This window comes from Rhinoraja longicauda, chromosome 26 (assembly GCF_053455715.1).
Source record: "Rhinoraja longicauda isolate Sanriku21f chromosome 26, sRhiLon1.1, whole genome shotgun sequence".
Lineage (NCBI taxonomy): Eukaryota > Metazoa > Chordata > Chondrichthyes > Rajiformes > Arhynchobatidae > Rhinoraja > Rhinoraja longicauda.
In genome coordinates this window covers 19,397,952-19,423,525 of record NC_135978.1, presented here as the reverse complement: position 1 = coordinate 19,423,525, position 25,574 = coordinate 19,397,952, and the positions used below count along the sequence as shown (strand labels likewise).

Genomic DNA, 25,574 nt, shown 5'->3' with positions numbered 1-25,574 from the left:
ACTCCAGGGACTGATCATCCACTTAACCTAGAAAACAGAGCTTGGTATTTGAAGGCGGCACGGTAGCGCAGCGGTAGAGTTGCTGCTTTACAGCGAATGCAGCGCCGGAGACTCAGGTTCGATCCTGACTGCGGGTGCTGTACTGTAAGGAGTTTGTACGTTCTCCCCGTGACCTGCGTGGGTTTTCTCCGAGATCTTCGGTTTCCTCCCACACTCCAAAGACGTACAGGTATGTAGGTTAATTGGCTGGGTAAATGTAAAAATTGTCCCTAGTGGGTGTAGGATAGTGTTAATGTGCGGGGATCACTGGGCGGCACGGACTTGGAGGGCCGAAAAGGCCTGTTTCCGGCTGTATATATATGATATGATATATGATATGATAGCAGCCAGGTTATTCTGTTCACAATACACAAAACTAGATACTCTCACTTTTAAATAAAAGGCCTTCAACATCAAAGACTTTTATGAAATATTTCCCTCCTGATGGGGGAGAGGCTTAGCCCCAACAGAAAACAAGCAGGAGAAAAGGGGGGGAAAACATACACACACCCGCTCCACATTCCACCTTTCCTCTCATTTCTATCCTAATCCTCTCCTCTCTTCCTTATAATAAAGCTCCAAAGTTATTGCACATCCTCCAAGATGCAGGGCGGTTCCACAGTGCCTGTACCACAAGCTGTCTGTCTTCAACTTTTCACGTTAAAAAAAACCCAGATTAATTGCACATTTCTTAGTTTCTATTTTATTGAACATTACCAAGTTGGCATATTATTTAAAAGAGCTCAGCAAATATTACAACTGAGGGAATATTTTTTTTAAACATGTCCATTATTTTCAACTGTATAATTAATACCCGCATCACATAATATCAACAGCATCATACATTCAGAATTCTATGCAGCATTGGAGTAGGGGGCAGGTCAGAGGAGGGAGATGGATGCAAAGAAAATCTCTCTTGCTTCAAAACAGTACAAAGTTAGAAATGGCACTACATGCCAGGACTAACTTAAATAAAATATGTTCCAATAATTGGATGAAAATTACACTTTCTGTGTGACAGACTACAAATGTCAGGCACGTGTTCTTTTGAATTTATTTTTGTGGAAGGCTTTTAGAATTGGGGGGGGGGGTGGGGAGAGTGGTGAACAGTCAGGGACTTGACAACTTTTTAAGATGTAACACGGATTATTTCACTAGGTGAATACATGGCCTTTCCAAGTCACAATTTACTGCTGCCAGATTCTCAAATGATGCATTAAGTAAACACAAGCTGGTCAAGATTTCTATTTCAGTACACAAAAAAAATAAAAATTACCTTCATAAAAAGGATCACCTTCTTACTATTGTAATATCCAACCTACCAAAAGCAAAATCAACAACTTCAGTGCCAGAAATAAATGATCAACTCCACGCAAGTATTCAATTGTAGGTAACCTGTTAATACCGTGAAGGGTGTGTGTGGACAAGTTGACCTTTCTGCCCAGCTCCTGCTTTACTTTCTGCCCAGCTCCTGCTATGGGAGAATGTTGGAGAAACGTTTGCAGCAGAACCTGATCAATGAGTGATCCCAAACCATCAGGGCGGTAAGACAAACCCAAGTTGAATTTTTCCTCAACGTGGAACCCAAGGAGCTTGAGGTGCTCTGAAAAGCGGTCTTGTCACAGTGCAGAGGAGGAAGAGAGGAGAGACAGTGAAGGAGAACGTGTGGATCAAATCTTAGAAAGTGCAGGTTTGAGTACATCCGACAGTCACTGCTGTGTGATGCGATTCATGGGATGACTCTGCTCGTCTTAGTTCCATTGGCTTGGTGGGTCTGAAGGTACCATGAGCTTCCTTAAGCCGGCTTGGTTTAAGACGTTCCCTGTTCACTCAGGAGCCTGGTGGCTTTATTCTGATGGTTAATTGCGAGACTGATCGCAGCAACATTCTTCAGTCCCTGAAAGACAACCAAACATTTTTAAATTTGGAAGCATTTCAATGGCACAAATAACCCCACATGTGCAGCCATGTATCACCCAGGGTTGCGGGGGTCATGTGACTGGCAGATCATAATTACTCCCATGTTTACATCCGCTAGGTACCTGCTGCAAACCATTTTAATATTCCACAGCAATTCCCAAGGCAGGTCACCAAATTATCAAAAAAATTACGTATTCCAGCGTCAATGGGCGCGCATAGATTATAGCCTACAGCTTTTTGTCGATGTTCTTTCAAATCTCATTGACAACTCAGAGGCCGGCAGTATAACCCACCAAAGTGATTGATCGGCCCTTTCTCATTACTACTCATTTAACATCATATGCTGACCCCTCCAAGATTCCTCACAGTGGAGTGCAGTAATGCTCTCCCTGTTATTGTGGCAAGCTCCAGGACCGGGATCTTTACATCCATAAAGCTTAAACTAAGACAACATAACCCACATCAAAACATTTAGTAGGTGTAATGATATGAGAGGGTGATGGAACATGGCTCGTAGGCAGAATTAAGGAAGCTGATGTTTTTCAAGATGCAAGAAAACAATGGATCCTTCTTGGATTTATAGACAACTGAAGATAGGGCACAGTGGTGGTGGCTGCCTTCCTGGCAGGCAAACTGTCGTTGGAAAGGGATGTCTCTATTCACTACTTGCTTTTCTTCCTGCCACACCCTTTCCACAGCAGTAACACCCAAGCTGGATTTTGAACTTGCTCTGAATAATCAATAGTATTGTCTTGAAAGTCTGCCATCTGGGACCGCTACGGTTTGGCAGCCTCAAACCTATTTGGCACGATGACTAGAAGAGTTGCACTTTCATCCCTCTTGTCTCATTCAACTTGTATGACTCAGGATGGAAAGGGAAAAGGATTAATTCACTGCAGCAAGTACCTTCAAGGCAGAATCTCCAAACCTGTAGCAAAATATAATCAGCTTCAGTGTAACAGGCAGAAGCTGGGCTTTAGTTACATTTCTACGATCACCACCATTTCTCATTCACAAAGCAAGTTCATTTGCAAGAGGTACTCACCTGCACAACACAGTGGTGGATGTGATCTTCTGTGGTTAAGGCCAAAAAGTAGTCGTGCAGCACACCAAGTTCCTGCAACCGATCAGACACCTTTGTTAGACTGTCCCACGACACACCGGCAACTATACAATGACAAGCCAATTCTTCCACAGTGAAATCTAGACCTTCTTTGTCAAGGGGTTGGATGTGACAGATATAGAGATAGCATTTCCTTATGGATTAGTTAAAGATCGAGTAAGTCAACCGGAGTGTACAGCTTCAGAATAAAAGGACATACCATTACAATGGAGATGAGGAGAAATTTCTTTAGTCAGAGGGTGGTGAATTTTTGGAATTCATTGCCGTAGAAGGCTGCAGAGGCCAAGCCATTGCGTATGTTTAGATTGATAGGTTCTTGATTAGGAAGGGTGTCAAAGGTACGGGGATAAGGTAGGAGGACAAGGTTTAGAGGGGAAAATAGATCAGCCAGGATCGAACGGTGGAGCAGACTCGATGGGCCGCATAGCCTAATTCATCTCCGATGTCTTACGGTCTTATGATAAAAATATTAGAAAATCACAAATATCAGATATTCAGAAATACATCTTGAATGGTTGGAAATCGAAGGAGTTCTCCAAGGAACCTACATTCCCGACATGAAAATATTCAATTCCCGGGTCCAAATCCCAGGACGTTACCACAATCCTGACGGAATGCCTTCACGAAAGGAACTGCGGTAATTCAGGGAGGCAGCCCATCAATAGACAATAGACAATAGGTGCAGGAGTAGGCCATTCAGCCCTTCGAGCCAGCACTGCCATTCAATGCGATCATGGCTGATCACTCTCAATCAGTACCCCGTTCCTGCCTTCTCCCCATACCCCGGTCACTCCGCTATCGTTAAGAGCTCTATCCAGCTCTCTCTTGAAAGCATCCAACGAACTGGCCTCCACTGCCTTCTGAGGCAGAGAATTCCACACCTTCACCACTCTCTGACTGAAAAAGTTCTTCCTCATCTCCGTTCTAAATGGCCTACCCCTTATTCTTAAACTGTGGCCCCTTGTTCTGGACTCCCCCAACATTGGGAACATGTTTCCTGCCTCTAATGTGTCCAATCCCCTAATTATCTTATATGTTTCAATAAGATCCCCCCTCATCCTTCTAAATTCCAGTGTATACAAGCCTAATTGCTCCAGCCTTTCAACATACGACAGTCCCGCCATTCCGGGAATTAACCTAGTGAACCTACGCTGCACGCCCTCAATAGCAAGAATATCCTTCCTCAAATTTGGAGACCAAAACTGCACACAGTACTCCAGGTGCGGTCTCACCAGGGCCCGGTACAACTGTAGAAGGACCTCTTTGCTCCTGTACTCAACTCCTCTTGTTATGAAGGCCAACATTCCATTGGCTTTCTTCACTGCCTGCTGTACATGCATGCTTCCTTTCATTGACTGATGCACTAGGACACCCAGATCTCGTTGAACTCCCCCTCCTCCTAACTTGACACCATTCAGATAATAATCTGCCTTTCTATTCTTACTTCCAAAGTGAATAACCTCACACTTATCTACATTAAACTGCATCTGCCATGTATCCGCCCACTCACACAACCTGTCCAAGTCACCCTGCAGCCTTGTTGCATCTTCCTCACAATTCACACTACCCCCCAGCTTAGTATCATCTGCTCAAGAGTGAGTCAGGTCAACAAAGTTTCATTGGCATATGTACCGAAAATGGAACAATGGCATTCTTACTTGCAGCAGCATATTCATATAAACATAGTACTCACAGATACATAGTTCAAAATTGTTTTAAAAAACAGTAGCAATTGCAGATATGCAATAATTCCTAATCTTGGTGGCAACCACCACAGCCTTAAATGAAGAACACTTCCAACCTCCCAGTAGGTGAGAAGGTAGGGAAGGAAAAAGCATGCCATTTCATCTGGGCAAAGTCTTGCATTCAATCAAACAGCATTGCAAAGGCATTTCAATTAAAGCAGGGTTGAGGTTAGTTCAGGGCAAATCAAGGCAATGCCCAACCACATCCATTACTGTATATTCAAATCACACAGACAATGGAAGCTCTGTGAACATTGCAGCCAATACCAGCTTTACTGGACTTTAAAGGTACAAATGCAAGCTTGTATGTCGCAAGCTGAAAAAGCAAGCTGGTGTTTACAAGACACCTCCACGATAAGGAGCTAAGTGCATTTGGTTGGAACTGGGAAGGGCTTTAAATGGTTTACCATTACACTAACAACTTTATTAGAACAAGGTTTGAGCAGAAAACCTACCATTTGAAGGCACCTGCCCAATACTCTGTTGCATCTCCTCTGTGGCAGAGAGATATATATGTATTTCTGTTGCACTCAAACCGTTTTGTTCCAGATACTGTGGTTTGCATTCACGTCTTTTGATCAGAATTTATGGGGTTCAAAACTCTTTACTACAGAAAGGCAGTAATACATCTGCTTTCTTAGTTAAAATTATTTCCTCTTTCCAACTTGCTTTCAAATATTTAAAAAAATCATATTAGCTTTTACTGAGAAAAGAATCTGGCGTTGAGTACATAAATGAACACAGACTATATTAGTCTGCTGTTGTGCAAGTTACCCTTGTAATTATACTGATGTTCCAATTATTTCTTTGTCTTTACATTAGCTGTCACACTCCCTGCAAGTCCAGTGGCAGTGGAGCCTGCACATTCACAAGCAATGTGTCAGAGTACTAACTTCTGCATTCCTCAGCAAAGCAGCAAGGAATGGTATTATGTTGGGAGTGGTGTTGTACAGGGAGTGGTGTTGGACAGGGAGTGGTGACAGATTAGGTAGAGGAATTCAAAGTCATGCTGGACATTCGTTGTTAATAAAAAGAAAAGGATTTCCTTTGTTTGCGAGTCAGAACATAAAAAATAAGTAGACAATTTGTGCCTATCCTGTCATTCAGTAAGATCATGCCTAATCTTTTACCTCAGCACTACCTGCACTCCTGCATTAACCCCTGATTCTCTTAATATCTAAAAATCTATCAACCTCTGTCTTGACTGTGCACAGATTGTCAGCCTCCGCAGCCCTCCAAACATCCAGCATCTACTGGGTGGAGAAGGGCTATTTCTCAAGGAACGCCCTGCTCCTAATTGTGGCGGAAGCGAAAACTGCTTAATGTCTGAAGGCCTACTGGATCTCCCGGTTGCAAACTACTTTAACTTCCCTTCCCATACTGACCTTTCTGTCCTAGGCCTCCTTCATTGCCAGAATGAGGCCACAAGCAAATTGGAGGAGCAATACCTCATATTTTGCTTGGGGAGCTCACAACAATGTTGAATTCTCCATTTTTAGCTATCTTCTACAAACACTTTCCTCCCCCTCCTTTCCTTCTCTCCATCCCTCTCTTCTCCCCCCCCCCCCCCCGCCCTCCCCCCCTCATTCCCCTCCCTTTCCTCCATCAAAAGTCCGTTAACCAGTTCCAGTTTGCAAAAATGTATCCTTCTTGGGCTCACACTGTCTCTAGACACCAATCAGCTTATCAGGGAACCTCCTTGCACGAGGTTATTTGTTGCCAACTCTGATTTGTCCGGGATTTTTTCCTCACTTCCAGTTCTCCCCCTCACCCCACCTCCACTACAATCAATCCAAAGAACGGTCCCGACCTGAAACGTCACCTATCCATTTTCTCCAGAGATGCTGCCTGATTCGCTGAGTTACACCGACCAGCATTTTGTGTCCAGCTTTGGTGTAACCCAACATCTGCAATACCTTTATATTACAAAAATAAAATAAACATTTTGGAAGAGGGCAGGAGAACACAATTGCTTGAGTTACTTCTTGTATTGAAAAATGGTGTTGAGATGCACATGGATATGCATGGAATGGAGGAATGTGGATCATGTGCCAGCAGAGATTAGTTTAACATGGTATTGTGTTTGGCACAACAGAAGGGTCATGACTATTGTGGATCCTCGGGCCTGTTCCTGTACTGCACTGCTCCATGGAGAGATTAACATTTCAGGTAATGACAGAGCGCACCAATGCAGCGTATTGCTGTGCAGTCTATATTTAGGTTTCAAATCATTGCCAATACACTGTCCATTCCAAATACATGGGTAACAACTATGTGTATAGATTCAATGCCACAACATTGGAAAAGCTCTGGCAAACGTCCACAACGATTACATTTCGACAGCATGAAAACCCCAAGATTAACTGCACTTAAATTTTCAATATGAAATCTTATCAAATACAATTAGACTGGTTCATGCAGTACACAGAAGCAGAATTATTCAGCAAGGCAATAAAAGCAATTGGAGAAAAACGGGGGAGGATGGTAGAATGGAGAAGGATAACAAGACAAAAGCCCATTACATTATGCTCTGTCAATTAGCACTCCATAATTGGCAAGTACTGCACTGTGATGAGATTTTGTGATGACCTTTTTAGAGAAATAAATTCCAGATTAATCCAATACCAGTTCTGTTTTTGCATATTCAAAATATTCAGAAGAGCAACACACAATTGATAATTCAATGCAACTTCTGAGTATTACCGTTGCCCGCTTTTCTGCGATGTAGAACAGCTCAGTCAAGGCTCGGTGTAGAGGTGGAAGAATGAAAACTCCACCCTGGTCCTGTTGTGTGTTACTTTCCATCTTGGTGAAAAGCTGCCAGAGTGGCCTCAACATAGTAAGGTCACAGCCACTGGGGAAAAAAGAAATGAGTATCAATTAGGGCACTCCTCAAAAGATCACATTTTACCCGACTGGTGAAACCATCTGGCTGGGCTTGTAGCGAGAGGGTTGTAATACACATTTTGAACTGCCCCAGACAGAGATCAGATAAAGGCATGGCCACACACATGGGACACACGCATGGGAACAGCATCCCTCTCCCCATCAGAACTGCCCCCTCCATCGACTCCTTTAAATCCAGGCTCAAAACCTATTTCTACTCCCTAGCGTTTGAGGCCCTCTGAGGGGGCGCAGTGGACTGTTTATGTATGTGCTGTTATGTTTGTGTGCCATTGTATGTTCATTCTTAGTACCTGAACTGATGTACAGCACTTTAGTCAACGTGGGTTGTTTTTAAATGTGCTATACAAATAAAAATTGACTTGACTTGACACACCTGTCTAAATTTAAGAGCTAACTTGTTCTCTATTGAGAAGTTGAAATTCTCACCCATCATCAAGAGAGCAACATGTACACCATTCTGCAGAAGGGTGGCATTGCCTTTACACTGATTTCATTTGTATTAAATCCTATCCAGAGAATCAGTTTGTAAGTGTCATCTCCTAAAAATGTATGCCTGAAGTTGTCTGGGGATCTATCCATGACCTTCCCTCGATTTAACATCTTGCAATCTGTCCCTCAAGGACTAACTCGGGTTCCAGTGCAGGCTAGTAACACCCAAGAGACAAGGAACTGCAGATGCTGGAATCTTGAGCAAAACACAAAGTGCTGGAGGAACACAGCTGGTCAAGAAATCTCTGGGGATGGAATGGACAGGTTTATTATTTTGTGTCATCACACAACTGTCTGCCAATAGCGAGCATCATTGGCCTCTGCAAGATCCTTTACAGTGCATGTGTCATGCAGCATGTCACAGCTCAGGAGATGTTCCATAGTCCGGAGGCCCTGTCTGCACTCACAGTCTGCCGCATCTTCAGTATGTCCCCACTTCAGCACGTTCGATTTGCTCCTCCCCATGCCTGTCCCTAGTCTGTTGAGACTGCGCCAGGTTATCCACAGTTGGTCGGAACCAGGTGGGAGTTTCTCTGAGGAATCGATTGCCATGTGAATGCCTTCCGGAGATTTCTCTAGTCTCTCTTCCCAGAGTTTGAGCCTGCTGGATGATGCATTGCAGTCCAGGGGATGGACAGAAGAGAGGAAACTTCTGCGTGATTTCAAACGCTGAGGTAGCAAAGGGAGGTCGTGTAGGTGACGGTTTGGGTTGGGATTCTTCTTCAGACTCAGATGTTGGTAGAGGATTAATAGGGAAGGTGAGTGAATGTTAGATCTATCAAAAGATGTCTGAAGATGCCTGGGAAGGAATCAGCCAGGGTGCAGATGTGGTGTGGCACCGTTATCCCACTTGAACAGAAAAGATTTTAGAAGGAGTTGCTTCAAAGACTTTCATTTTGTGCCTAGGTTAAAAAATGATGCACATCAAGTCGGATATTAAACAGCAGATTTCTAAATCAATGCCTGAATGGAACTTCCTGGGCGTGTAATCTTATGTCCAGATTTAGGAGTGGCTCTAATGTTTTGTTCAAATAATGGAGGCAGTTCTGTACCGTGAATGAAGAAACTGGATTTTAATTTTCTTGTCTCCAATGATGAAAAATTGGAAAAACAATTGTTATTGAAATCCCAAAATATAATGTTGTTGTGTTGCAGTTATTTTCATAGATAATCAAATTATACTTTTGAAAAGCATTTTCATTTGCATTTCGTAATACCTAAATTCCAAAGAGTGGATCAACTGTTCCATCCAATCTGCAGTACTCATTGAGCATCAATAATTTAAACTCTATCCCTGGTCAATATCAAATAACCCAAGGCATATCCTCCAGATCTTCCCACTAAGGAATGGTTCATTCCTTCTTGTAAGTTAGACAGCAGAGATGCCAAATCATCTGTAACCCATGAGCTTTTTACAGTGCATCCAAAAGGTCAAGTGCTCTCCAAGCTGTTCACTTTATCTGTAGTGTTTCCAACCTAAATCCTTGTTTTAATCCATTGACATCTTGACTTGCATCCTGTTGCTTCCAACTCCCAGAGTCTTCACATCTCCATTAATAAGGCTGCTGTCAAGAACATCATTTTCTCCTTCCACATCAAACACCTTTTGCCAAAATAAGTCTATGAACACTGCTCCCATATCCGAAAAGCTCCAAAGGCTTTTCCAGTATGATTTCTGTCATAGCTAAGTGGGTAGAGCTATTGTCTACGAGTTAAACACTGAGATTACTCTGCTTCAAAGATTTTTTTAACCACAATTTTTTCCCCCCAGTTAAGTTGCCATTCCAGTCTAGTGATAAAGAAGGTGTTGTCCTTTGGCTGATACATTTTAATCAAAATTCTGTTTGCAAAGTATATTTTTAAAAAAACATTATTGAACAGCAATTAACTGGTCATTTTCATGTTACCCATGTAGGAGTTTACTGTGCACCAACTGGTTGATGTCTTTCCCGTCTTACAGCAAGCAGTTAACATGCATAACATACTAAATTGGCAGTGAAGTGCTTTGGGGACACGCTGAGATCATGAAAGCTGCAATATTAATGCAAGACTCTCTTTTTCTTTTAAATTTCTGGAGCAAGCAATAGGAAAAAATGCAAGTGATATGACAAGCAATTCATTCCTAGCTTCTGGTTTATCTCTACTACAACCGTTATTTATTATTTTAAACTAATGATTTTCTGAACTCTTGCTGGTTCTTCCCACACTCTTCCAGTGATGAAATCAAGACCAGAGCTTTCTGTGTTATTTTCTGTGTTACATGCAAAGAGCATGAAATGCAGTTCGACTAAAAAAGGGAAGAACGCGAGTTCAGCAAACAAAATGATGATATTTATTCATAAAATGCTGGAGTAACTCAGCAGGTCAGGCAGCATCTCAGGAGAGAAGGAATGGGTGATGCTTTGGGTCGAGACCCTTCTTCAGTCTGAAGAAGGGTCTCGACCCGAAACATCACCCATTCCTTCTCTCCTGAGATGCTGCCTGACCTGCTGAGTTACTCCAGCATTATGTGAATAAATACCTTCCATTTGTACCAGCATCTGCAGTTATTTTCTTAAACATAATGATGAACTCAGTCTGCGTGTGATAAGATCTAGAAATGAATTCAAAGTATGAAGCCTAGTTGGACGTAGAGCTAGGAGACTATGGGTGTATTCATTAAGCTTGAAAAGTTACCAAATAAAATCTGCACTAATCTTCCATTGGTTTGAATTAATTTTGAAACACTGCAAGAATGTTGAAATTCAATTTCTGAATATATCAAGAATGAACTAACTTTTTAGGGAATTTAAAGTTTATTTTTTGAGTAACTTCCCTCATTCCAAATTGAAATGCATGCAAGAGTAAAGAAAACAGACTTCTTTCATCGTGATCCAGAACTGTAAACCACAGCCCTCACTCCCTTTTAAAATAAAACCTTCACAGCAAAGAATATGGTGAGAATCATGAAAACCACAAAAGTACTCATGAATAACTCATTACTGTAATCAAGGCAATGGCATCAAGATAAATATACATGTTCTGAAAACAAGGTGTAGAAACAAGAAACTGCAGATGCCGGTTAATACACAAAAGAACGCAAAGTGCTGGAGTAACTCAGCAGGTCAGGCAGCATCTCTGCAGAATATGGGTGTCTCTCAGAGATGCTGCCTGACCTGCTAAGTTACTTCAGCACTTTGTGTCCTTTTATTCTGAAAACAAGCCTACTTCCACCTCCCCCCACCCCCCAAAAGTGTTCTGCAGAACCAAGTGACACTCTCATACCGAAGCCCATCATTCAATGCTCTAACCTTTTTACTCCAATACAAAGAAACCTATGCATTTTTGTGCTTGAAACAATCAACATTATTTGCAAAAATGAGGAAACAAAGATGCAGATGCTGGTTTACACCAACGATAGACACAAAGTGCTGGAGTAACTCAGTGGGGCAGGCAGCATCTCTGGAGGAAAACAATAAAGGGCCTGTCCCAGTTAGGTGATTTTAAGGCGACTGCTGGCGACTAGGCTATCGCCGTACGTTCGCCTTGGTGTCGCGGGCATGATCGCGAGGAGTCTTCAATGAGTCATAGCGGATCTCGGCGCGTCGCTGAAAAAGTTAGCTGTCTGAAACTTTTTGGAGACAGTTGACTTGTCGCCAAGTATGGTAGCTTATTGCGGGCGCTGTCGCATGCTGTCCCCAGGTTTGTTAGATTGTCGCCGGTACTGAGGACGGATGAATTTCATTGTCGACGACCAACGTCAACCGGAGACAGGGAGAAGACAAGGCCTGACAGGAACCGTCAAAACCCGTTTTGACAGCCGACAGAAGTGCAGATGCAACAGCCAGCTGTGGAATGGGGGCGGAGACTGTGATGCTGTCTCTCCTCCATTATAATTGAATAAGTTGCAGTTTAGTGACACCAGAAATTGGTCGATTTTGAACAATAGAGCGATTATTATCGAATGCTTAACTACATAAACTTGCTTTCAGTCAATAACTATTTGGTCAAATGATTCTGTTCCGGTATCCTGATAAACTGCGACTGTACTGTAACGGCAGGGAATTGTCGAGTGATGGTGTGACAGTGTAAAGACCGGCAAAGTGGCTTCTTTTGTGGTTTAACGATTAGTAATCAGGATAGCAGAGTTGTCTCTGGTCAGGGACCTTCATACATTCACCCTGCCTTAAGATGCTGATTTAAACCGAAGATAGACACAAAAAGCTGGAGCAACTCATCTTTCATTCATTTGTTCCTTACCAACTTCCAGGGATCTCTCGTTTCCCCTCTCCCCTGACTCTCAGTCTGAAGAAAGGGTCTCGACCCCAAATGTCACCCATTCCTCCTCTCCAGAGATGCTGCCTGTCCCGCTGAGTTACTCCAGCTTTTGTGTCTATTTTCTTCGACCTGACTGCAGCAGGTTACAAGGAATCGGATCTCCCAACAGTGGGAGGAAGAGTGGCCATGGGATTTTCAGCGGGACTGGATAAGTAAAAGATGTTGATACCGGGGAGGCTAATACAAAGACAGTGGGCACAACAGTATTGGCAGTCGGGTTATCGCTGTTTTTCGGAAAAGTCCCGGACGTCACGTTAAAACCAGATTCCAAGTCTCCCAAGGGAACGCATTGGTTCGGCTGGAGGTTCACAGATAAACCCTTGTGGCAGATGCATTTAGAAGCACGTAATACTAAAATTAAGAAAAGGCATTTGAAGATACCAGAAGATCATTTTGTTTAACCAATTTATTTACCGTCAGGACATTTGACAGGTAGATTGGAGGCGACAGTTTGACGGTCAGGTAAGCGTGGGAATTTCGCGATGTTTCCGAAGACGGTGTAATCTCTTAGCCAAGTGCTAATTTCACAAAAAAGTAACTTGTATCGACCTGACTCGGCATTGTCGTGGTCATTGTCGTAGACATTGTAGTAGGGTAAAAAAAAAATCGCCGATTGCCGGCAGTCGCCTTAAAAATCGCGTAACTGGGACAGGCCCTTTAGTGACATTTTGGGTCGGGACCCTTCTTCAGTCACCTATCCTTTTCCTCCAGAGATGCTGCTTGACCCCGCTGAGTTACTCCAGCACTTTGTGTCTATCTTTAACATTATTTGCAACCTAGTTTCAGGAAATGAAATCAGTCCCATCATCGATTCTCCTTACAATGAGATTTATCCAAAATTGCTAATAACTAGACCGATGCTGTCATATTTCAGTAATTGTGATGGCCTGATAAAGGTCAGCATTTAAATTATGCAAACTTAATTCTGTAATGTCCAACGGTTACAGAAACAATCATGCACACTGCCAACATTGACAGGGATTATAATTAATTCCAGTGAATAAGTCTAAAGAGACAATCAAACTTCATCAGATGGTGGCAATCACTGCTCCAATAACGGGATGCAAAATGACAATCTGAAAAATGGTGCTCCTCAAACATCTCTGATTGATTTGATTACAAGCAACTACACTCTGCACTGCTCAGACTCTGTCGATAATGGCTCAAAGGAAATTGGATTTGGATAGGTACATTGATAGGATATGGACATGGGCCAATTTTGGGCAGGCGGGACCACTGTAGATGGGACATCTTGGTCGCATGCACAAGTTGGACCGAAAGGCTTGTTACTGTGCTGTATGATTATGAATGAGATCTCTAAGGCTGTAGGTCTTGACAGTGGAGTGGGAAGTTGTGGGATGAGGCAGGGATTGGAAAGGCCACTGATGAGAGAGTGGGAGAAGACAGAAAGCTTTCAGCACATAGTGGGGGAGAGGGGGAAAGGGAGGCTCTGGAGCCTCGGGGAGGAGAGGGAGTAGAAAACAGTTGCTGCTGGCAAACCCTATTTTGTAACTCGTTTCAATAATGACTTTCTTTACTTTGGGCCTAGCTGAGATGTGGCCGATTCAGACATAAATATTTCATTTCAATAAATGTAATTATGGAAAAGACAAAACAACTACAAAATTGGATATACAAATGTTGCCAGTGCTATGTGTAAGGGATTGGGGCAAGAGAGATGCAGAGGCAAACATATCTGGTTATCAAGTTCACATCTTCATACTTATGAACTGGTTGGTATTGCCTAGTAATCGCCACTCCATCATTCATGTGAGTTCAGTTATAGCTGGAAACACTTTCTTAACAATCCAAGTTGTAAAATAAAAAAATTAATAGAAGAATTTACAAATGCTTTCATGGTCTGGCCCATGTGAATTAAATAACCAACTGCACTGGCACGCTCCCTTCACTGTTCTTAAGCAAATATGAAACAGAAAACGGACTGCCTTCTTTTCATCAAAGTTTCATCTGTAGCTTGGCATAAAACAAACTAGCCTCATATTGCCCATTGTTGAACAAATGCCACTCAAATCCAATGTTAAATACGTATTTCAAAATTAGCTCCCTGCTAGTTATTTTACCAGAGCCAGGTTATGGTGGTTTCATTATCACACTACTTGAGCTTCCTAACTAGATGTAATGCCATTATGGTACTGCAGGAATGCTACACGATCAGTAACAATATTAGGTAGAAACAAGCAGCAGATGCTGGTTTATACCAAAGATAGAAACAAAGTGCTGGAGTAACTCAGCGGGTCAGGTAGCATCTCTGGAGAAAAAGGATAGGTGACGTTTCGGGTCGGGACACTTCTTCAGACCAATGCCCATTTGCACATTTATGTAGATATAAAAGATAACATAGCACTACTCTAAGAAATACAGGAAATGTTCTGAAGCCCTGGGCAACATTTCTCCTTTGAGCAGTCTCAAAAAAAAAACATAAAATGGATAAATGGTTAGTTTACTTGTTGCTTTTGAAATACTGATCTCAAGAATACAAACAGAAAATGTTTTCCAGCATTTGCAGTCTTTGTTTTCAATGACTGTTCCTTGGAAGGGACTCAAAAGAGACTGCGGACACTGGAATCTGGAGCTAAATCAAATTGTTGGGAGGAATTCAGAGGGTCAGCAGGCATCTGGTGAGGCAGAGGGATGGTCAATGTTTTGGGTGGACAATTTCTTCTGCATTTCCTTCTGATATTCTTCAGAAATGTTTGATTTTGCAATATGACGGCTTCAAAAGCACTGCACTAGCATCAAAGCAACCCGATGTTAGCACAAATATCTGTTCTAGAGCTGCTGAAACCACCAGTCATCGTGGTGGCCCATCTCCATGCACAGCAAATGTCACCTTCTGCTTTTCAAATCAGGTACTTTCCCCACTGGGTATGATCACAGTTTAAAGTTTAGACATTCCCTTTGGCAATATTTTTTTAAATGGAGGCTCAGCTGGGGCTTGGACTACCTCTTGCAGTCACAACCTATGGTCTTGGACATAATAACCCGAAATTCTACTGACTAAATAAAATGTTCATTCTTCTTATTGTCCAGATGATTCATAGCAATTATTCATCATCGCAAATGCAGCACACATTAATTTCATAGCATAAACAGGGTCAGAGCACCATGTGGATTTTTAAATTATGCTAATCCTTAATTTATAAACTTTCTTCTGCACAGCCTCTTGAAATTTTTCAACTTGCAAGACCTTCACAGCCATAGCAACCGTACACAATCCATGCAACAACCCGATTCGTGTTCAATTGCTGCTTCTAACTGCTCCATCACCAGTACACACTAAATGCGGGTCATCGTGGGGAAAGAACCACCTCCTGAATCAGTCATAATGCTAACTCGCAGGAGTAAAACAATAATCTTTAATTTTATATTGTTCAAGATGAAGCTCTTCCTTACATTTACTGGTCACCTCAGAAAATGAAATGTATTGAGGATGAAAAGTCCAAATCTCCCCAGTCTTTCTTGATAATTTCGATTCAAAGCAATGGGCCATCTTTATGGCACTTAGCTGCATCGTCTGCTACCTTGGAATAACTAGTTTGTTTCTCTCGGTTTTATGCCCAAAGTGCAGTCTGACCTAAGCCCATACCACCTCTCCTTCCTTCGGCTCTCTTCGTTACTTGATTACTAAATATTCTATGACTTGATAGATTTTGCAAAATGCAGAGCAGAAAGACTGAATGAAAGCAGGAAAGGAGAATCTCTGGATGATTATTCTGATTGTGGAGCTTCTGTCCACATCCTCGGCATGTATCTAAACAAATATGGTGAGAAAGTGCAAATTCAGAGCTGGACTGGCATTCAGATGCCTCTTTTTGGGAATCAGAAGCAGAAATCAATCTGCACATAGTAAATGCTTGCCGTAGGACTTGGAGCTCCAACTCACAACTTAGTTCAACTAGTGGTGACGACCTGATGAAATACAAGCTGTGTTCCTCGCACTGCGATTTCTCTCTGACTCCAAATGGATAGGTACAGCATCACATAGCAAATCCAACAGGTCGGCACACCACTCTTATAGGTGTGGCACAGCTTTGAATTGTCTGGAGAACCATTGCAAAATTCAGCTTCTAAACTGGCTTTTACCATTGAGGCCCCTGTTCAAAAAATCCCAGGAGAAAAGGCGCCCAAAGGTCCCACAGTCAGTTGGAGACTTGTACCAGAGAGTCATAGAGCTCTGCAGCACGTTTGCCTAGATTTAAAGGGGTAAGGGCCACTGGGGGAATGGAAGCATGGTTAATGTTTCAGATTGGAGACCATTCATCAGAAGTGGTCAGACGACAAAACAAAACTGCCTAAGCTGCAGGGCGGGAGAGGGAGGGAAATATCTCTGACAGTGTAAAACCAGGGTGACCATGGAGATAAACTTTAAAGTAGGTTATCCAGATTGTGCCAAGGAATGCACATCATGAACCTTCAACAAGTATGTCCAATATAGTTTAATTTGCCAGAGATTCTGACTTTGTGGAAACTGGGACTCATGACCCGCCTGGGACTAATTTCAGATTTCTATTGTACGTATAATTATGCATACCATTTACATAACTGAAGTGCTTTAATAACATGGTTATGGAGTGTAAAGAAACAGGTGAAACCAATTTAGACCATCAAGGTATTTGAATTTTTTAGAAAACATTTGTTGCACCATTTGGACCCAATATCTGAACAATACCACGACAGAATGATTCCACGCATATCTGCAACCACAAAATATTCAAACATTTTGTAATAAATCAAAGCAATTTATCATGGAAATATAACCGAGCCAATGAAATGCAAAACCCCAAAAGTAGGCCAAATATACAAACACAAGAGCCTAACAACACAAATCAGAGAGATATGACAATTGACAAATTTACACATAAAATGTCAGAAGGTTTGTTTTCTCATTGCAGTCTGATCATTAAGTTGAATCAAACCACAATGTTCCTAGTTTCCACAAAACTGGAAGCAAGAACAGAATAATGAGCATTGGCACAGGAACAGAGCTTTTAATTCTACCAAAATTAAAATTAAAATATCCTTTGGATGCAATGTACAGGTAGGTGCAACATCTTTCATTCGCCTTATCCCTAAAATAGCTCTTATTTTTATATCACCAGTGATCGCTAGTTTGCCATATCTGTTTTATGGGAGTACTGCTGGAGTAACTCAATGGATCAAGCAGCATCTCTGGAGAACATGGATATGTGACATTTCAGCTTTCTCCCCCCCCCCCCCCCCCCACCCCACAACCCATCTGAAGAAGGGTTCCGACCTGAAACGTCACCTATCCATGTTCTCCAGAGATGCTGTCTGACCTGCTCTTTGTACCCATTTGTGTAAACCAGCATCTGCAGTTCCTTTCTTCTCTATTTTGTGGTAAAGAGATGTAGTGCCCCGAAGACGTTCCTTTCAAAGCTATAATTGAAGTGATGAACTTTCTGATGTGTTTCAACGCAGACTGTTACCGCTGTCTGCTCTTATTCTGCCTTCAGGTTTACTGCAATGCATGGACTACTTAACCCTACTTTGTTTATTTTATTTTAAGAGATAGAGAATGTAAACAGATTCTGACTATCTACCCCATTGGTGCCTCATAATTTGATATCTATCACCCCTCAGCCTCCCCCGCTCCAGGGAAAACAAACCCAGCTTATCTGTCTCTCCCCATAACTTAAGTCCTCCAGTCCAGGCAACATCCAGGTGAATCTCTTCTGTACTCTCCAGTGCAATCATATCTCTCCTATGGTGCAGTGAGCAGAAAAGCACACAATACTCCAAATACAATCAAACCAGTGTTTTGTAACTTTGTAACATAATATCCATTTTTTATATTCCATCGAGGAAGCATAAATGCCATCTGCCCTCGTCACCACCCCATCTACCCGTGTTGCCACTTTCAAATGGGGCAACACCGTGGTGCAGTTGGCAGACCTGCTGCCTCACAGCACCAGAGAACCAGGCTTGATCCAGGCATCGGGTGCTGTCTGTAAGGAGTTTGCAGATTCTCCCACTGATCACCTGGGTCAGATCCCCAAAACGTGTGGGTTTGTTGGTTAATTGTTCCCGGAAAATTGCCTCTACCATGTAGAGTGGATGTGAAAGTGGGATAACAGACCTAGCGTGAATGAGAGATCGATGGCCGACGTGGTCTCAGTGGGCCGAAGGCTCTGTTTCCATGCTGCATCTTTCAATCAATCAATCAATCAATCAAAATAGCTGGCTCCAAACATAGGAGTTACATTCAGGACTATCCAAATAAAACTTACTGAAATAGGTTGCACTGTAAAAATGTACAGTATAGCTATGAATAGTGAAAAGAAACAAACATTTCCCTGAGGTTCCCAATCCAAGAGCACAGCCTAGTGGCAAGTAGTAGAAAAGTGCAGCAAGGCCTGGGCGATAAAGAAGAATATTGGCAGTGAAGCAATCGGGAGATGGAGCACTGAAGCAAGTGCTTTGACCCAGAGTTCACGCCAATAATAAAGCTTTGATCTTCACACTTATCCTTATTCTCCTCCTCACATTCCCATTAAAACCATTCTTCCGTCCAATCCTATCGCTCACCAACTTCACAATTTACAGCGGTCAAATTGCCTGGATTCTCGCATGTGCTTGGGATGAGGAAGGAAAACGGAGCATCCGGGTAGGGAGGGAGGGAATCCCACGCAGTCAGGGGAGAACCTGCAATCTCTGTACACACAAGACCTGAGGCCAGGATAGAACCCAGTGTCTAGAGCTGTGAGGCAGTGGCACTACCCATTGTGCAACTGAGCCACCCATTTAGATTTTTATTTCAAGAATGAAAATGAGGAGCACAGAGATTCCAACCAATTAGGAGTGTGGAGCAATGCTGACATTAGTCATTCATCTCTAGTTTCTCTAGAGCCTTCATAACGAGAGGATTTCAGTATAGGAGTAAAGAGGTTCTTCTGCAGTTGTATAGGGCCCTGGTAAGGCCACATCTGGAGCATTGTGTACAGTTTTAGTCTCCTAATTTGAGGAAGGACATCCTTGTAATTGAGGCAGTGCAGCGTAGGTTCACGAGATTGATCCCTGGGATGGCGGGACTGTCATATGAGGAAAGATTGAAAAGACTAGGCTTGTATTCACTGGAGTTTAGAAGGATGAGAGGGAATCTTATAAAGACATATAAAATTATAAAGGGACTGGACAAGCTAGATGCAGGAAAAATGTTCCCAATGTTAGGGGAATCCAGAACCAGGGGCCACAGTCTTAGAATAAAGGGGAGGCCATTTAAAACTGAGGTGAGAAGGAACTTTTCCACCCAGAGAGTTGTGAATTTGTGGAATTCTCTGCCACAGAGGGCAGTGGATGAATTTAAGAGAGAGTTAGATAGAGCTCTGAGGGCTAGTGGAATCAAGGGATATGGGGAGAAGTTGCGCACAGGTTACTGATTGTGGATGATCAGCCATGATCTGAATGAATGGCGGTGCTGGCTCGAAGGGCCGAATGGCCTACTCCTACACCTATTTTTCTATGTTTCTATGAAACATGTAGCCTTTTAGTACAACTGTGAGGCTTGCTTAATCACTTCAGAGACCAGTTAAGAGTCAACTATTTTTGGCATGGCACAAAAGTCACTTACATGTCAGTTCTGATATGCACAGTTTCCTTCCAGAAAATATATTAGCCAACCAGCCTATTTCAAACAACAAACGGACAAAATTCATTGTTGCTTTTCATCTCCAAATGCTTTGAATTGAATTCCCATTTTCAAAATACCAGCAAGGATGATTACTAACAGAATATTATCAGCCCATGCGTCTGGATTACTTGATTCTTTATATCTGGCAATTTTTCAACTTATGTTGATTCCTTGCTGGTACAAGTTCTCATCGGCACTGACCCAAGTTCCGAAGATAGTATGCAATTCGTCTATTAGCATACTCCTTTATTTTGTTTTAAACTTAACAGCACCGTGGGAATACTTTCCACCCCACGAAATGCAGCAGTTCAGGGTGGTGTCTCACCACCTTTTCAGCAATCGGGGATGGGCCGTAAATGCTTGGCCTGTCTTCACCATCCACAGGCCTGAATGAGCAGAAGAAAAGGTAAGCCAAAACAGGAATCCACCATGGAATTTAACACCATTTGGCAGGTCATTGCAGAGTATATTTATAGAATCATAGAAATTCACTGTACAGAAGCCCATTGTGCTCCTCACATACCTGAGAAGAATGCAGTCTAGAAAGATAAGCCAACATGCCAATCACATCAAGTGGGGGTTCAACGCTAAATCCATTGCTAAATGCAATTCGAGCTGACCAGAAGTTTGGTCGTCGTGAGAAGTATTTGTTGACAACAACTTTAAATTCCCATGAAGGATTTCTAGCCGAGATGCATTAACTTGGCATCTTTCCACTGATGCTGCCTGACCTGCTGAGTGTTTTCAGTATTCTCTGTTTTTCTTTCAGATTTCCAGCAACTGCAGAATTTTTGATTTACTAAAATTCCCAGCATGCTCATGCAGCATGTCGGCAAGTGACCAGTTTTAGGCTAACTGGATTAAATTATACTTGTTGAAGAAAGAGCCTCAAATGTACAGTATACATAACAACTAAACATCAATGAATGGATTGCAATGTCCTATTTAATCTCAGAAAGCCCCAAGTTAGGTGTATCCCATTTTAAAAGGTTCCACACCTACTTAAAATCTTCTGAATTTGCGGTTGTAGTCATGCAACCATCTGCATTGAAAACAGACTCGTTCCACCTCTTCCATGTGTTTAGCCACAAGAAAGTTTAAACCTGTTTTACCCTGTAGCTCATTTAGGGCGAGGGTACAGGTAGTAGGAGTGTCGCAGTTGCTGCAACAACCCCAGGTATAGAAGTTATCATGATCAATGTCTTTCAGCACCTTCTCCATAAAAGTGGTTCTTTGTAATTCCACTGCGTCTGTAGAGTGAAGTCCACCTGAGACATCAAGAAAATAGACCCCCGACTAACGCACTTGGACATTTCCCGTGGACAGCCACACATGCTGGACGTGATGAAATATGACAATTTAACTTCAGTCAAATAAATTGTTCTTGGCAGAAAGCGGCGAAAGAAATAAGTAGCCGAGCAATCCCGAGACTCTAGCTAACCGATGGACTCGAAGGGTCCCCCAGTCTCAACTGAAGAAACTTAGTCTCCCTCCCCCCTCAAAATTATGACCAACCATTTTAATTTATTTTGAAATAGAGGTGTGCAGTTCTGTAATTATTTTAACATAAAATATATACACAATTGCCCCTGCGATACCTGTAGGAGGTGCAATGTAATATCTTCAAAAGCAGGTGAATTGCTTTTAGTCGCTGATGCCCCATCTGTTGACAAGCCACACCCACTTGCCACTCCCAAATTTCAGCGAGAGGAAGGTGTGGGAGAATCCTCTCCTCCGACAGCATTTGCTTGAGTATCTCAAACCCTGGGGGAGGAGAAAGGATCAGAAGGCATGAGCAGACAACCAAAAGAAATAACTGCATCCTCAAAATTCAAATGATCGCCTGTGCCGTGCAACTAATAATCACCGATCTGCATACTGTGCTGAAGAATTGTCTTTAGGTTATTAAAAGCAGTAGAAAATAGCATGCCACAATCACAATGGTATGACTTTTTAGTATAAACACGAGCAATTCTAACCACTTGCTCCAATTAGTGGAGTACAGAAAAACCGCAAAGAGAAACAAAAAATTAAACCCTGTTTTAACTTTAAAAAATAGACTGCAAACTCGTGTATAGTTTAATTGGCAGCTCTGCAGAGGGTATTGAAATTTGTTTCGCTACAAATCTATGGAAGGCACGCAACTACTTTCAATTGTCTTAAGTATGATGTCACGTAAAAACAAAGTGATGTTTAGTTTAGTTGAGAGATACAGCTGGGAATCAGGCCCTTTGGTGCACCGAGTCAGTGCCGACCAGTGATCCCTGTACACTAGCACTATCGTACACACGAGGGACATTTTTTATCGAAGCCAATTAACCTACAAACCTGTACATCTTTGGAGCGTGGGAAGAAACCAGAGCTCCTGGGGAAAACCCAAACAGTCACGGGGAGAACGAACAAACTCCGTACAGACAGTGCCCTTGGTCAGGATCCGAAGCCAGGACTCTGGCGTTGTAAGGCAGCAACTCTACCGGTGAAAAATTAACAGGACAGGGAATGAGAGCAAGGGGATGCAGAGAAGAGAAAGGAATGAGAATGCAAGCAAATTTGAAAAAAAATGTATGAAAGCATACAATACTTGGGGAAAATAAAGCAAAGAAGATGAAAGTAAAAGATGGGGAATTAGCTTATTCAATCATTTCAACTCAAACCATTTTCTGCGCTAACTCACCAGTCAGGAATCGCCCACGATGGCCTCCCGTAACTGTGAATTTATAACCCCAATCATTGGTGTCCAGGTCAGATGTAAACCTGTAATACAGCGTATCACCTAGAAGAAGTAAAAGAAACATGCTCACAAGAAGAATGGAAAAAATTGTCACAAATACAAAGTGTTATTGCCAAAAGACAAGATTAAAAATAAATGGTACCAAGCAATTCGACCATTTGAGTTTATGCCAACTATCAGAGAAATCTCAACAATCCCACTCCCCACTTATTTCCCTATAACCTACTCCCTTTCATATGTTCATTAACCACCTCCCCCCCCCCCCCCCCCCAATTCTTCACCAACACCATTGCCCCAGTAAGTTAAGGGCAATTTACTGTAGCTAATTAACACACAACCCATAAATCTTTTGAGATTATAGGAGGGAGTTGAAGAACCTAAAGGAAACCTGACAGGAAGAAAATGCAAAGTCTGCACACTTATCATTGAAGGTCAAGATTTTTAAAAACTGGTAAAGCTATCAGTAATGAGATATTTGGTTATAAGGTAAAGGCATACAGATTTGAAATCGCAACTGACGGAGAGTATGAAAATTCTACCTGGAATGTCAAAGTCAATCCATTTATGTGATGATCCACTGAATGTATGCCGATCTTGTTTGTAGTCACTACTGCTGGACATCAATAACTCATCGCAGCCATCCTCAGATACACAATGAGCATCAAATTTCACTGACAGGTAAATAGCACCAGGGATATGAACTTTATCCTGGGGTTTAAAAGAGGGAAATTGTTGGGTGCTTTGGTAAAATAACCACAAAACATTCAGTACAGAAATACGCAAAACACTTTGTAGGGGTTTACACATCACTTTCTATTTATAGCTAAGTACTGTGTAAGCTATAAACGTAAGGAAGTGCAGATGCTGGTTTGCAAAAAAAAAAAAAAAGTGCTGGAGCAACTCAGCAGGTCAGGCAGCATCTCTGGAAAAGATGGATAGGCAAGGTTTCAGGTCAGGATCCTTCTTCAAACTGAAGTTATGTCAGGCAAGATGCAAAGATAAATAGTATAAAGCCATTCGGCCTGTCAAGTCTAGGCCAAATCTCAGACTGAAGTTTGGTTGGGCTGAAATTACTCTAGCACTTTGTGTCTTTTTGCTGGGTAAAATGTTTGCGCCGAAACCTTGTTGAACGAGCGCTGCACTAACAATTCCTTGCTTGTTGAGGTGCCTTTTATTTTATTCCTCATAAGTTCACACGTCTAATTATGTTCTGTTAAGAAACTATCCTTTACATTTCTAGATTTGTCAGTTAATGCAATTAGAGGTGTCACATGACACAATGACTTTTTTTTGTTCCTTATTCATTGAATTTGCTACTTTGATGAATATACCACTAGGTTCTTAATCTTTAGTTACAAGTTGGATGGCAGCTTTGTGAATCATGTACAATTCCCCTCTGAACAACTTACCAAAGTGGATAGTTTCATACCCCCTCACATTACATTGCATCTTCTGCCTTCTTGCCCAATTGCTTAAGCAGTTTTACATCACTTAGCATTTTCTTCACAGCTCTACATTTCTAATGGCAGCACTGTACCTTAGGGAGGATACAGTAGCATTGGAGATAGTCCAAAAGGGATTCACCAGTCCAACTCATGAGACAAGAGGGTTGACCTATCTAGAGAGGTGAAACAGGTTGGGGTTCTTTTGGTATTCTTTGGAGTTTAGGAGGATGAGGGATGACATTGCAAAGTTCCCAAGGGGGCACCAAAGGGCAGACGTTCAGAGTCTTAAATAAGGGGACACAGATGCAAGAATAAGAGCTAGTCATTTAAAACCAAGGAACAGGCAACCTCCACATTACAGCAATTTGGGTAATGAAAATGTGCTCCTTTGGATGTCACAAATCACTACCAAAAAACAAAAATAAGAGAAACATTTACTCTCAGAATCTTTCCGTTTTCACATATTTTTAAAATTCTGGCTTCTTGACACCTGCACAGATGGGGCTTTGCGTCACCGGGTGGCACAATGGCACAGCGAGGAGACCTGGGTTCAATCCTGACCTCAGATGCTGTACATCTTTATATCCTTTTTGCAATAAAAAAAATACTCTAAAATATTTAGGAGCCAACCATAATGTTTGTGCAATCATATCTCAATAATAACTTTTTGATCAAAACCATACTTGTATCATTAATTTGCATGTCTTGAAATGGGTGCCCTGTTTATTTGGATAAAAGACTTGATGTTTCACTTTTTTTTCTATGATGTGACCCTCCAAATTATTTATTTTTACTTGACCCACAATCTATTTGAGCTTTTTCAAAACACTGTTCTGCTTTGCAATGTTAATTTTGTTCCTCAGGCCTCGTTCCACACTGATCAAAGTGTTTCGTTCTGCACTTTGACAAGATCTTTTTCCTCAAACAGAATGAGAAGCCACAAAACAGGCTGTCTGCCAGATTTAATTTGCTTGCTTTCTATTTTTCCAACCTGCTGGGTGCTCCTTAAAGTCTGTAACATTGCTTTTGTTTACCTAGAACTCAGTATATTTTTTATTTATTATTCCAAATTTTCTGTTATGGTTCGAGCTAAGAATGGCTTAGAATGCAAGGTTGCCTGTTCATTTCTTGCTTGGAGCAAGAATCTTCTTCATACATACTCTTAATTTGTTAATGATAGTTGACTTCA

At 42.0% G+C, this 25,574-nt stretch overlaps 1 protein-coding gene across 6 annotated transcripts in view; it reads right to left on the bottom strand.

Annotated features, from left to right (window-relative positions):
• Window positions 1–739: 739 nt before the first annotated feature.
• The window catches only part of zzef1 (zinc finger, ZZ-type with EF hand domain 1), a 139,891-nt gene continuing 115,056 nt past the window's right edge, over window positions 740–25,574 (bottom strand). For all 6 annotated transcript variants that reach the window (XM_078422362.1, XM_078422365.1, XM_078422366.1 and 3 more), the window contains 6 exons: window positions 23,480–23,648; window positions 22,884–22,982; window positions 21,808–21,973; window positions 7,531–7,681; window positions 3,005–3,076; window positions 740–1,936 (listed from right to left, as the gene is read on the bottom strand). In XM_078422362.1, coding sequence (XP_078278488.1) covers window positions 1,850–1,936; window positions 3,005–3,076; window positions 7,531–7,681; window positions 21,808–21,973; window positions 22,884–22,982; window positions 23,480–23,648 — 744 coding nt within the window. In that variant the 3' untranslated portion in view covers window positions 740–1,849. The remainder of the gene's footprint in view (window positions 1,937–3,004; window positions 3,077–7,530; window positions 7,682–21,807; window positions 21,974–22,883; window positions 22,983–23,479; window positions 23,649–25,574) is intronic.